Here is a 15,110-nt window from a genome sequence, read left to right on the forward strand (position 1 = left end):
GGGTTGGAAATTTTCCTTTAGATGAATTGTTTCATTATCTTCTAGTTTCCAGTCTTGCTTTTGAGAGTTTCAAAGCCATTCTGATTTCTGATCTTTTGTATGTAACCATTTTTACTCTCTTATTCTCTGGTGATTTACAGAATATTTTCTTTTTCTAATTCTAGAAAATACTTTTGTATAACCTAGTGGTTATCAGAGAGTAGGGGGTGGGAGGAGGGGGAAAGTAGATGGGGTAAAGGCAGTCAAATATGTGGTGACAAAAATAAATCTAACTATGGGAGGTGAACACACAGTGTAAGTATATACATGCCATACTGTTAACATGTACAGCTGAAACTTATTGGATTTTGTTAACCAATGTCGCCATAAAAAATAATAAATAAATAAATAAATAAAACCACTAAACAATACCACATTATTGGAATGGTGAGAACTTGAGCGTCTATTTTATTATTTTCTGTAAGTTTGGAATATTTCATAATTTACATTTTTAAATTAAAGTTTAAACAAGCAAAAGGGCAGAATAAATGAAATAAAAATAGCAAATGTTGATAATTTTTAAAGCTACGGTATGGGTATATAGGTGCTCATTCTACTGCTCTTTTTTTGTAAGTTTGACATTTCTGTATAGGTTTGAAATTTTAAAAATAAAGCTTTATTTAAAAGTTAAAGAAAACACTTTTGTGATGTAAGTCTGTTTTCATCCACTATGCTAGAAGAATTGATAGGTCCTTTTAATTTAGAAGATTGGGTTTTTCAGTTCTGGGATTTCTTTTCCTTTGAATTATTTAACTGAGACTTTTCTTTCTGTTTTATTATTACTATTATTATCTTTTAATTAATTTCTTTTGGAGCTCCTTTTATTGAGACATTGATAGTCCTGGACTGGTTTTCTAATTTTCTTGTCTTTTTTCATTTTTTTTTCTTTTTATTCTACTTTTTGGGAAATTCTCAACTTTAACTTTCAAACAACACATTTGTTAAGTTTTAATTTTCTACAGTTACATTTTTAATTTTAATGAGCTTTTTTTCTTCTTTGAATATTTCTTTGTTATGTCATCCTGTTCTTCATGAATGGAGCAGCAGTTTCCTTATTTTTCTGAGGATGCTAATGATAGGATTTTTTTTTTAAGATTTTTTTTTTCCTCTACTAATCTTAGTTTTCCTAAAGTTTCTTTGGATGTTACCTTTTATGGTGGAGATTTGTTTCTGGGGCTTTCTGTTCATTTTTAAAAAGAAGTGATTTAGAAGCTGACTGAAAATTCTAAATGTGAATGTAAGGCTTCTTAACCTTAAGCTTTTCTATTGCATGGTGCGGCCCTGCAATTTGTTAAAGAACCACTGATATTAAGAGTGTTAGGTCTTTCTTCTTAAGCTAGTCAAATTTCCCATAAAAGATTTATTCATTCTTCTGCCTGGAGGGTAAAGGTCTAACTGCTTTCATCCTTAGAGCTGAGTAGAAAAGCACTCCTCTTGAGTGCTAGGAGAGTGAGATAAGAACAAAGGCAGAGCTTTGACAAAGCTTTCAGCTGATTGTCCTTATTTCTCCACTCTCCTGGTTAAGTCTTTGTCTTGTGGTAATTGATTGCATTTGACAGGGGAGAATAGATTATTCACACTGGTAGCAAGCAAATCCCTATTCTCTATAACTTAACTCTGCTACATGTTATCTGTGTCAAGAGATCTAAGCTAAGAAAGTCTCAGTCTCTGTACTTTCATATTTGCCAAGGCAGAAGGAAAGGCAACATGGTGAAATATACTCCGGTCCTTAAAACACCCACCACAAGTGACACTCACTAGATCATATTGGCCAGAGTAAGTCATATGTCTTATCCTTTTTTCAGAGGGACATACAAATAAAATCTTACAGTATGCCTAGGAAGAGAACTCAAAAATACTATGTGAACAGCACTATTAATATTTTACCTTGGTGCTGATAGTTCCTCTTGGGGTCTGTTCAGTATTCTGCATTGCAACTTCATTTGCTCTCCAGCTTTACCCTGCTGGTTTAGGATTTTTCATTTTAAATGGGCTAATCTGGTTACCCTTTGTCCATTTTGATGTCTCTATTGCCTTTTCTCCTGTTCTTGATGTTACATGGGATTATATCTGAGACTTTATTTTAGTTTAAGTGGAATTTCAGAAAGGAGTGAGATTATATGCAGATATTAGTCTGACATATTTATCTTAAAAACTATGATTATAATTTTCTTAAAACTGAAAAGAGCAAATTTCACAACTTTGCAGCTTTAATGAAAATACAGTTAAACGATGTGATAAGATAGATATTTTGCCAATTTTTTTTTGTAAATATATTTTACTAAGTTTGTATTGGTATAAGCAACATTTTGATCTCACAGTTCTTTCTCCGTATGTTGGATTTTGAAAAGTGTTTCTATATGAATGCATAACAATTATAAATAATAGCAATTTGTTTAGTCTTAGAAAAACCAGTTTGTTAAATTTTCCAGAAATCTATTATTACTTAGGGATATATTATGTACTTACAAAGCCTTTTGCAAGTGATAAAGCTTCAAATTCCTTGTTTTATCAAAATTAAAGTAGCCTCTAATTAGCTGTTCTATCAGTTATCTACTATCTCCAAAACATTGCTTAACAACCAACTACAAACTTCAGTGACAAACTTCATTTTATTTGTTACACATGTATTTTTTGCTCATAAGTTTATGAGTGTCCCGGACAATTCTAACAGAAGCTTGACTCATGTGATCTAGGCCAGGCTCTTGCATCTTTGGTCCTCTGTGAAAGGCCAGACAGCAGTGTTCGTGGAGGTGAGCCAACTGTCAGTTGGGTATCTTAGTCCCTTCTGGCTGTTGTAACAGAATACCATAGAAAGGGTGGATGACTAAATAAAAAAACAGTTCAAGAGGCTAAGAAGTCCAAGATCAAGGTGCCAACAGACTAGATGTCTGGTGAGAGACTTTTCATTTTTCCCAGTTTGCAGAGGGCCGCCTTCTTACCATGTCCTCACATGGAAGAGGGAAAGCTTGAGAGAGAGAGAGAGAGAGAGAGAGAGAGAGAGAGAGAGAGAGCACGCGCGAGAGCGAGTTCTCCCTTCCTTTCCTATAAGGACTATAAGGACAGTAAACCCACCACAGGGGCTCCACCTTCATGACCTAATTACTTCTCAAAGTCCCCCACCTCCAAAACCTATCATGTTTGGACTTCAACATGAATTTGGGGGGGGGGGGGGGCGGGACACAAACATTCAGTCCATAACACTGGGTTGTTCTCATGGTGGTAACAGGGTTACAAGAAAAAAAAAGCAAAAGGCTTGGAATTGACACAAAATCACTTTTGCTGCATTTTGTTGGTCAGCATAAGTCACTAGGAAAGCTCAGATCCAAGGTATGGGAATAGACTCTCCTTGATTAGAAGACTCATTGCATCAAACTGTAAAGGATGTGAATATAGGGAAGAGTGGGAATTAGATCTGTTTTTGCAAACTCTATCTTCCAGAGATGTCAGTGATAGATCATTAAAATAATGTTTGATGATAAAAATATGAATAGTGCATGTAGCTCCAACAAAATATAAAGAATTGATAAACTTAATAAAATTAAACTCCTTCTGTTCTTGACTATAGACAAATTTTCTCTGTGCTTATGTATAAATAAAATATTTTCAACTAATGCCCAACCCCTCTTTTCAAAAATAGTCCATCCTGATTATTATCAAGAGATGATTTTCAACATAATTTTACATTTTATATTTAATAATTATTTGTAAAGTTGAAAATATATATTATTTAAATTGTGTACTTCTAATTATAATAAAATTCATTTCAGAAGAAAAAAACTTTTCAACAGAGTATTATATATTGCACAGAAAAGTAAAATGATGAAAAATTTTTAAAAAGCTATCAAACAAAAATATATTTCATTAAAGTAAAATTATGTGTGGAGACAGTGGAATTAATACAAAAGAATGGTATAGAATTACCAGTGTTTAAAAGAAAGCTTGTTTACATATTTTTAGGTGGATATTGGTGTATGGCAAATCACTAGTTCATTCGATGTAATTGAAGAGTGGTATAACCATTTTATTTTAAAATGTCATTATTTACAATATAACATTAAGTATATCCTTTCTAATTGTACTTATAAAGAAAATTTTTAAATGTCAGCCGAAATGTGGAGAATATTACAAAGATAAAAATATATACGCATATATATACACGCATACACACAAACACATACATATATGTATTCATATATGTATGTTAGGATTGCAAGGAAAAAAGAAAACTATTTTAAGATGATTGTTCTGGGCTTTATAGTACTCCATCATTCTTGACTTCTGTTCTTGCTTCCCTATAGTTATATCTAGAGCCCTGCATTCATATATTACTCTTTTAAAAAAGACATTTATTATCATTTTTTTCCTGTATGGACCAGTAATTACTTTTCATTATAAAAAAATAAATTGTAAAAGTCATTATAAATTTTATTTGACTCTAAGTTATAGAAACTATAGCACCTTTGTTCTCCAGTGAGCATCACTGAACCCTCTTGACTTCTTGAGGGCTACAGTCCTGCTCTCTAATCTGATATCCAGTAGACACACCTGACTAGCCCAAATGGAGATGTGCTATAAGTGTAAAACTCATTGAATTCTGAAGATCTTTACAAAAAAAGAATATGAAAATAAAATATCTCATTTTAATGTATTTGGGGTGTTTTGGATATAACAAGTTTAACAAAATATACAAATTAATTTAATCTGCTGTTTAAAGCCTTTTTAATGTGGCCACTAGGACATCTAAAATTTTGTATGTGGCTCACATTATATTGCCATTGGACAGCACAGATTTAGCCCCAAAATCAGGAGCCTCAAGAAGAACTGGGAATCCTGGAGGGTTGTCTTCGCAGTTACAGTTTTCTCCTTAGAACCTCCAGTGTCCCCAGAGGAATCAGAGACCACATGACTTCTTTTTCATGTGAGATTCTCCCCTATACCTTATAGGGTTCAGGAGGATCAGGCTATCAAATCAGACTGCTATCTCAGTCAAAAAATGATAAAGAATGAAAGTCATTTCTTCATACTACTGCCTATTATATGCAAATATTAAAGGGAGTGGGCTATTGAAGATGACCAAGAAAGGGGTGTCCTGGGAAAAACTGGGTATCCTGAGAAGAAAATGTGTTCTATGGAGGCCTTTAATGTGAGGTGACTCATCTACCTTTTTTTTTTTTTTTTCAGTTGTTCCAGAACGCTGCGATGACTGGGGACTAGATATCATGAGGCAGATTCAAGTGTTTGAAGATGAGCCAGCTCGCATCAAGTGCCCGCTCTTTGAACACTTTTTGAAATATAACTACAGTACAGCCCATTCAGCTGGCCTTACTCTAATCTGGTATTGGACTAGACAGGACCGGGACCTTGAGGAACCAATTAACTTCCGTCTCCCTGAGAACCGCATTAGTAAGGAGAAAGATGTACTCTGGTTCCGGCCTACCCTCCTCAATGACACGGGCAACTATACCTGCATGTTAAGGTAGCCTGAATTTTGGTGGCCGCCCTTTAGTTCCTAGGCTTTTATCCAGAAGATGCATGAGCTATGAAGCTGGGGAGGAAAGAGAACCATCTAGAAAGAGTTACTTACACTTTACCCCAATGGCTTAACTGAGCTTGACTGAGAGAGGTATGAGGAGAAAATGATTGTGCTCCTGAGAACATTTTCCATAGATGGTTCCTTTTCAAACCCTGACATATATCAAGGTTGTCTAAAGGTATAGCCTCGCTTATTTGCCCCCCTTCCCTGACATTGGGAACTGCCTATACACTTCTGCCCCACCTGGAGGTGTCTATTTCTCTAAATAATAAGCAGGGCGGGATGTACAACACGATCATATCTGTTGTTCTTGTCAACTTTCAAAGCCTTGAGATACTTGTTATAAGAGAAGGAATATTTGGGAGGCATCAAATATATCTAGAACAATGCTTTTCAACCTTTTCTGCCAAAATTCTCCTAAGAAGCAAATGGAAACCATATCTCTGGGAATCTAAGAATATAATCCAAAGTGCCCTATCATTACTGCAAAATTTCTTTCAAGTCTACTTTTTTTCTTGAAAGTTCATGTGGAGTTTGCATTTTGCTCCAAATATACCTGTTTTTATTTTACTACCAATTAGTGTTGTTTTTGCTCTTAAAAAAAAAAAAAATTAACTGAAGCCCTTCTGAAGAATAATCATTTTAAAGCTTAGTTCTTTGGATGCTTTATTCCCCAAGGTTCCTTTTTAGCTTTCAGGCTTTATTTGGGTTTTTAAATTCCCATCTGTGTTATGAACTCTTTTTTAAAACATAGTTTCCTACTATTTAATAAGTGCATTGGTTTGCTAGGGCTGCCCTAACAAAATACCACAGAGTGGATGGTTTAAATAACAAAAATTTGTTTGCTTACAGTCTGGAGGCTGGAATTCCAAGAGTAAGGTATAGGCAGGGCTGGTTTAATTCATCTGTCCTTGGTTTGCAGATGGTCATATTCTCTCCATGTTTTCACATGGTCTCCCTTTCGTGTTTTCTGTGTCCTAATCTCTTCTATAAGAACATCAGTCATATTGAATTAGAGCCTGCCCATATGACCTCATTTTACCTTACTTAGCTCTTTCAAGGCCTATCTCTAAATATACTCTGAGGTACTGAAGGTTAGGTCTTCAATGTATGAATTTGAAGAGGTCTCAATTCAGCCCATAACAATAGGGCTGAATAACATAGCAATACTCCAATTTAGAATAGCATAACATAACAATAAGTAATCCCAGACCTTGTTCTGAATGTTCGGTGTCATAAATGGATATTAACAGTTCTCTGATAGAGAACTTTAACTATGCTTTGATAAATTTAAACTATGTAATGATTGTGGAGAAGGACCTTTTCTCTATCACAGGAACACATTTTGACCACTGTGGCTTTGAGAGTCCCTTGTAACCTCTGAAGGCCCTTCTGAGGTTTTTGTTTTGTTTTGTTTTGTTTTGTTTTGTTTTGTTTTGTTTTGTTTTGTTTTGTTTTGTTTTTAAAGGGCTCTAGACTGGTGTGGAGGCTTCCAAAGAGCCTGAAATACTCATGTTTCCATTATTTATATACTAATACCACTTTATTGGAGAAGTTAGAAAAGATTATAGTGGAAAAAGCACTGGATGAGAAGACAGAAAGCCTCGGCTGCCACCCAGTTATGTCACTACTTAGCTGGTGGACCTTAGTCAAATCAGTCCATGTCTGAGAGCTTTGGTATCTATATCTGCACAAAGAGAAAGTCAGCCTCAATGCTCTTTAAGCTCCTTTTTATCTTTGGCAGTTGTTAATACATTACTATTCCAACATGAACATCAGCAAATACCTGGGAGGGGGTTATCGGTAGCTTTCTGGATGACCTTGGTCTCTACTGTGCATTCTAGTGCTGCAGTATCTCAATTTCCTTTTCCTCAGCAACCCCACTACTCGACTAGAGCTCTTCTCCAAACTTTTATAACCTTCGTTGACATTATAGGAACATGGCTGTATGGTTGTTAAGGCCTAAATATACCTTTAGTGTTATTTATCAATTTCCCGATGGTTCCTTTAATTTACCTGTCTACCTATCTGTCTCTAAAGAAAATCTAGAAGCTTCTCAATGTCCTGAGGTGATTCCTAAACTGAGAATCACCTTAAACTGAAGCACATGAAATCATAAGCCTGATGTCCTTAAGGCATCAAGTTCAGATTGACCCAGATTTCACTGGTTGTATTTTTGCTATTTGTCAGTAGAGATTATGCCTACCAATATCCCTTTCCAGCTTATTACCATTGTCCTAAGCCATTTTTAAGCACTCTTTCCTCCCACCTAAATACAATGTGCATTCCCCCACACCTTCCATTGTATTTAGAATTAATTCATGAGTCATTGACTATCTATGTCTTTGATCCCTTAAAGAGAAATTATAAAAAGAATAGACCCATTTCCCCATCTCCCTAAAAAATTGTTTTATTATTTATGTTTTATCTATTGTTTTTTCTGTATGTACACATAAGTTTCAAATATTCATTCACCACCTACTGAAAGTTTAAACACTGTACTAGATGGAAGGAATAAAAGAAATCACACAAGGTCATGTCTTTGTTTAAACTATGAAAAATTCAAAGAAATATCCAAGGTGCTCAGAAAATGAGTGCATAGATATGGTTGCATATAGGATGGCAGAGAGAAGACCTCCATGTGAAAGGTAGGGTGATGGAAGAAGAGCCTTCCGGACAGATGAAACAACCTATGCAGACATTAAAAAGCATAAATATGACTCTCCAGCAATCCTAAGAAGTTTTATGTGTTTGTTAGCTTTTTTTCTTTCATGCTTGATTTTTTTTATAGGTGCATACAACTTTGAATGGTTGTACCATGATTATCTTTACAGTCTTATGTTTTGTAGCCTTTTCTTTTGATTCCAATGTTTTGGAAGGGAATTTTTGCTTAATTTCTAATAATTCTATCATGTGAAAAAATTTCCAGAAATAAGATTACTAAAACAAAAGCTAAGGCTTTTAAAAAAATGGTTTAAAAACATACTTATTTTCCAAGGCTGTTTATATACCATTATCAACCATGAGTTAATATGGTAGTCTTACCTTTGAGTTACCGACACTGAGTACTGCTGAGAATATTTTAAGTCGAAAGTTAAAAAATTTATACACACACACACACACACACATACATGCACATACATACATATACACATACATATGCATATTTAGGAGAATTTCTAAAAATATAAATATTTTAATATATCAATAGTAGTTATTGTGTCTGTTTTTATTGTGATGTCAATTGATATAAGAAATACCTCCATAACATATTTAGTTCTTACATGAATTTAATGTATAAATAAAGTCTCAATACATAGCATTACTTAGTTCATTTTATCATGTTTACTGCATTAAAACACATGCAAATGAGACTGCCCATTCATTGCATATTTTTCTTTTCAGGAACATCTCATATTGCAGCAAAGTTGCATTTCCTCTGGAAGTTGTCCAAAAAGATAGCTGCTTCAATTCGCCCATGAAAGTCCCAGTGCATAGACTGTTTCTTGAATATGGTGTTCAGAAGATCACTTGTCCAAATGTAGATGGTTTTTTTCCTTCCAGTGTCAAACCAACCGTCACTTGGTATATGGTAAGCAAACTAGAAGGCATATTACCCTCTCTAAAATAGCAATAGTTATCTGTTGAGTTAATGCAGAAACTGAGATTTTTCTCATCATATTTTTTAATGTCTTCCATAGTGACTTCATACAAATCTTTTACTGCTTCCTTACCTTGTAACATTTTAAAGGAAGTGGTGGAGAACGCTTTGCCTCAATCCACCATTTCTTAAATAACATTCACTGGACTACTAAAACTACTTTATTTCTATTAACTTTCTGTGAAATACAATTTTAGAACTATTGCCCACTTCTATTCACTTCTCAATGGAATCAGAAGCTACCTGTTCATCTGGTGAATTTCAACCCCCTGACTCATCAGTACTATATTTTGTTACTTATAAGTGTTTTCATGTTTGTCCTCATTTGTGGCCGCAGTCCTTCTGTGGTCTCTTCTACATCTGAGGGATTTGGGAAGTTTTTTAATCAAAAATAAATTGTTGGAAGGTAGTATTTGTGGCAGCAGCATAGTTTTCTAATTTCTTCAAATATTCACATAAGCCAAAGCTAAAACTAGAGAATATTTAAAACAAAACTCAGTGACAAGTTATCCACAAGAATCACTTTCAATAAAACCAGTGAGACAAACCACAAACATGACCCATAAAAAATCAATTTTTATAGTTAAGGGAGTAAATATAAGTAATATGGTATGTGACAGCCTTGAGGACAGAACCCCAGAAAAGCCAATGAGAACTCACTAGAAAGTGTGGTGGACCAGTTTGAGAACAGCAGCTGAAACTGGAAGGATTTTGCTGCCTAATAGACAATGAGCCCAAGAGACCTGTGGTAAGAAATTTTGAAGGGCTGGAGTAGTTCTAGTGCCTTGGAGCTCTGAAAAACACCCATCCACACTGAGGAGAAATGTCTGAAAGTGAAATCAAAAGTAAATGAGATCAGAAGGGAAGAGAAGGACCAGAGGGACAAAACAGAGGAGGAGCAGAACAGAATCAAGAAATACCAAGACCATAGTTTTGAAGAGGGAACTCTGTGAAATTACACATCTTGCCAGATGATAAAGCTTAGAAAAATAGCTAGTTTCATATAAAAATGAGCAGCAAAAAGAATCAAAATATAATCCCATTTAAAATTATAAGAACAAGGAGAATAAGAAGCAGAATAATATCCTACAGGGGAAAAAAAAAAGCATTCCAGAAAGACATATCATAAAATGAGCTGAAAAACATTAAGAAATGATATGAGAAAGAATGACAAAAAATAAATAAGAAATAGAAAAGTCCAGAAATTTTAAAACTCAGTAAAAGCTTAGAAAGAAGAAAGTCATTTTAGAAATGAAGCTATACTAAGAGGAACATAATAGCAGGTGAACATAACAGATAATGCCTTAAGATTAATGACCATGGAAGGGAGAAAAAAATTTAAATAGAAAATAAATGATGAATGAAAATAAGTTAGGTAGAATGGATACCCCAAAATCACACAAAGTAGACTTTAAGACAATGGGTATTTTTAGAGATAAAGAGGACTTTTCAGAATAATAAAAAGGTCAATTCATCAGGAAGTCATAAAATAAAATAATAATAACAGTATTTCAAAATGCATGAAGCAAAAATTGATAGAATTAAAAGAACAGACAACTCCATAATCATAATTGAATATTTTAGCATCTGTCTCTGTTTAAGTCAGTAATGAAATGACTTAGGATCTATCTTTAAGAAACTTCCACTGGCAAATGGAAAAACTTGAATAAGGATATTAATTGTAATGGGTTGAATTTAATGAATTAAATGTAAACTCTTAAATTCATAATGCTATTTCAAAATATTTAATTGATTACATTTGGATGATAGGATATCAATGTGTTATCTTGAAAACTAGTAAATAAAAGGGAAAAGTAAATATTTATTCTGTCTTTTCTGTTAAGAAATGTACACTGAGTTAAGAAATGGTGTAGGGAAGTATATTTTTGTAGCAGTATGTAATCACTTTGCAAGCCCCAATGACTTAATATTATCTAAGCATTAAGCATCAACGACAGCTATCATCACAAGAAGAGGGACAGCCAGACATATTCCTTCTGATGAAAGGAAGCAATTCCATTCATAATTGTGCCAAATGAATTAAAACTAAGTTTGAGTAAAACTTTGGATCCTCCTGCCATTTTGAGGGAATTAGAGAGAACAGAGTAATATATTATCTGTACCATGAGTTTGCCGTCAGCAAAATCCAGACTGTGGAAAACTTTGTATGTTAAATGCCTTGGGTTATTCAACAGATAATTGTAAGAAAAAGAAAGGCATGGTGTGGGAATGTATAGATTAAAGGAAACATATAAGACATTTAAAAATGAATGAGACTGTTGTGTCTGAGGGTGCACACATGGGTGATAAAATTATAAATGAAAACAAGGAAGTGATTTTACTTTGAAAGTATAGATAGTGGCTACTTTTAGGGGTAGAAAAGAGCTGACATAGGGCACATGGATGAACTTCAAGGGGACTAGCAATGTTCTATTTTTGGACTGAATCTGTGGTTCAAAGGTTATAATATTAAGTCAAACATATGTTTTGAGTCTTTTTATTCTACGTGCTATGTTTTATAATAAAATGGTTCCAAAAAAGGGAGGGATGAAAAGGAGAGAACAGAGAGAGAGAAAGAGAGAGACTGAGTTAAGATATATAACAACCAATTGCAATGTATGAATCTTAGTTAGATGATGTTTTATTCAAACAAACTATAAAAGAAGTTATTAGAAAATCAAGAATATCTAAACATAGAATATTAATATCAATGAATTATTATTTCTTTTTAAATTGTGAAAATGGCACTATAGTTTTATGCTTGCAGAAGGGGTCTTGTCACTTACAGATACATATAAATATTCACATATAAAATTATATAGTGTCTGTGATTTGCTTCAAAATAATCTTGGAGTGCAGTGAGTGGGTATAGGTGAAAAAGACATGCCCTGAATTGGTACTTTTGAGGCTAGGTATGCCAAAGAGAATTTATTGTTGGTTTTAAGAAGTGGGAGAAATTTACATGTGTGTATTCTTTGAGACTGACTATTACTTGAGAGCAAAGTTAGGCCATACCCATCTCTGTATTTCCCATGATTCCTATATTTTTGCTTTTTTCTGTTTAGATGAGCATAGGTGCGATTAACCAAGGTATAAAACAAGAGAGGAGGGTCAGATCTAGGGAGCAAGTCAAGGATTTAGAGAGTCATACTGAGTTAGAGGTGTCTGTAAGACATCCAGGTGGCAGTGACTAGTAGGCAGTGGCTACATGTGTATGGGTCTGGAGCTCAGAAGAAAAATCAAAGTTGGAGACAGAACTGGATGCATCTGTATGACAATTGGAGCCCTTAGGAAGACAAAATAACGTGGGAAGAGAAAAGGGCTAAGGTCAAAATCTGGAGAGAATGTTAATAGGGTGAATTAAAGCAGAAAACCTGGAAAGGAGATGAAGAAAAAAAAGTCAAAGTGGTCAAACCATTGTCATGGCAGATACCCAACAGTGTACAGATGACTAAAAGAAACTGCTAACCAGCCAGTCTTTCAATTCTATGATTATAAAAGGCCACTGTCGATGTGTGGTATATGCTGCTTTTATTTCTCTGTCTTTGGATAATTGACTGACACCTTTTATCGTAAGAGTTCTGCCATCTTGAGAACAAAATCAGTGTCCTTGGTAGCTGCATTCATCCATCACTGTATAGCAGTGCTGACCTTTCCTACCTTCTGTGGTCACTCCCTACATCCACCTAGGTATCTTGGCCCTCCTAGAGAAGTTCTTTTTTAATTGTTATCAGTTGAACTCCCTACCTCGATGTGGTAGAAATAGTCTCTTTTAGTAATACAAATAACCCTATAAGGGTTAATAGACATTAATCAGTTTCAGCAGTTTGCTTCCTATTTGCTAAAAGATGAAAACTGATCAATTAAAAGAAGAAAAAAGAAACTAACAATTCTTGCATCTTACTAGTAAAATACAATGTGCTAGGTACTTTACATGTTATATATCATATTCATCAAAATTTTTCAGTGTAGATATTATTATCCTTTTACAGATTAGGAAACAGAGATTCAGAGAGGTAAACAATAGAGCTAACATTTGTCGAGCACAAGAATTCTTCTAAATGCTTTAATTATTTTACTTAGTTTTCTAAAAATGAATTATCTCACTTTCTTTATTGTTAAAAAATAAATAAAGGATAGAGCAGTTGAGAGATTTGCCCAAGGTCACAGAGCTAGGAGCCAGAATTCAACCCTATGCAATCTATATCAAGTATATACTGTTACATTATCACACACATGTCATTTACCCAAAAGAATCTAGCTGATAATGGGAGAATCTGAGATTTCAGGTCATTTCTGTTTGGTTTCAAGCCTAGACTCCCCAGAAATCAGAAAGAGTGGTCCACTCTTTGCTTCTGGAGCTTAGGACACTTTAAAGGGTGAGATGGTCTTTGAATACAGATTGGGCCGTAGGCTGAACTGTGGGACACAGGGAAACCTGTGGATAGAGGGCACTGGGGAATGAGAGGGGCTCAGAAAAACTAAGATTGGAGGGGATAGAAAATTAACATATTGTATTTCAGAATTACAGAGGAAATAGGACAGAACTAAATTTTCCTCCTTGGCATTTCTTTTCTTCTTTCGTCCTCTCTTTTGCATGCCAGGGTTTTCTTCATTTAGGGCCCAGAATTCATAGTGTTTTAATTCAACAATCCTGTGCGTTAAATTGATGTTCAGTAGATGTTCGTTGAATGAGCCAGGTTTTGTAACCAGCCTACAAAGCAAATCATCATTTGTAAGTGATTTACTGAATTTCAAATAGCCAACTTATTAAAGAACTTCTGGAACACAACATGTATATAAATTGGAGGTTACCTGTTTAGTCACATAGAGAACATGTGAATAAATAGCATTAAAGATGCAGGTGAGATCTTGTTGTTATTTTTACTATTATTAGAGTTATTCAGAGACCTGAGTTTTAAATTATGGCAAGCCATTCTAACTTTCATATTTCTGAACTATTTCTCTTCCTCATTGTTGTAATTGGGTATTTGATTCCCCCTTTCCCTCACCCCAGAGATACTTATAAAAACAGAGGAAAAATTCCCCTTTTATTCTGAGAATCAGAGCAACCACATTACTGAGTGTTTTGGATAATACATTAATAACAGCTGCCAAAATGCTCTACATTGCTATTAAGGAGAATGGATTTCATTCTGGAGATCAGTTTGCAAAAGGTTGGTTGTCCTTGTACTTGGTGTAATCATTAAAATTGGTATATTACCTCTACCTCTGATTTGCAATGTGAAATTAACTAGAATTGGTCAGACACTGTTTATAAATCTCTTCAGAAAATAGGAAAATCTTTGCTTTTTCTGACAAAATGCCATCAGGAAAGCACATTTCTGAAAAGGTGCCAGGCTTGGCCTTCTTTTTGGCATAGCATGTAATGTTGAAAAGTTAGTCCAAGGTCTGTGTGACACCTTAGTTTAGTTGGTTCTTTATCTCTTTTCTTTCTCTCCAGTTACCCTGTATAGTGATTTTTAATCTTTGGTGTAAAGTCATTAAGTATCACATTTTCTTTCCAAACTGTACATTTTTTAATTCCAGACATGCATACATGTATATACAGGATTTGACATGTAGTTTTAGGGCTTCTGAGGCTCCAAGATTCATTCTCTAAACTTAAACCCAGTTCAAATATCTGTAAAGCCTTGAGGCTGAATTAGGCTGAATGAGTCACCCACTCTCTATTTTGATAGCACTTAATTCATATCTCATCTTTGTTACTATAATGATTGCATTTCTCTTTTCTGTACCTGATAGTGGCTTCTCTTTTTCTTTCTCTTGAATATCAAGCACACAGCACAAAAGTGAGCAAACACACTTTGTATTTAGAAATTGATTAAATTTATTGAATGAGTTAGATCAGGC

The 15,110-nt window shown here is 34.4% G+C and overlaps 1 protein-coding gene across 6 annotated transcripts in view; it reads left to right on the forward strand.

Moving 5' to 3' along the window:
• The window catches only part of LOC107505912 (interleukin 1 receptor accessory protein), a 182,334-nt gene that overhangs the window by 71,249 nt on the left and 95,975 nt on the right, over positions 1 to 15,110 (forward strand). For all 6 annotated transcript variants that reach the window (XM_016136328.2, XM_036218692.1, XM_016136333.2 and 3 more), the window contains 2 exons: positions 5,224 to 5,518; positions 8,981 to 9,167. In XM_016136328.2, the coding sequence (XP_015991814.1) occupies positions 5,224 to 5,518; positions 8,981 to 9,167 (482 nt within the window). The remainder of the gene's footprint in view (positions 1 to 5,223; positions 5,519 to 8,980; positions 9,168 to 15,110) is intronic.

This window comes from Rousettus aegyptiacus, unplaced genomic scaffold (assembly GCF_014176215.1).
Source record: "Rousettus aegyptiacus isolate mRouAeg1 unplaced genomic scaffold, mRouAeg1.p scaffold_m13_p_4, whole genome shotgun sequence".
Lineage (NCBI taxonomy): Eukaryota > Metazoa > Chordata > Mammalia > Chiroptera > Pteropodidae > Rousettus > Rousettus aegyptiacus.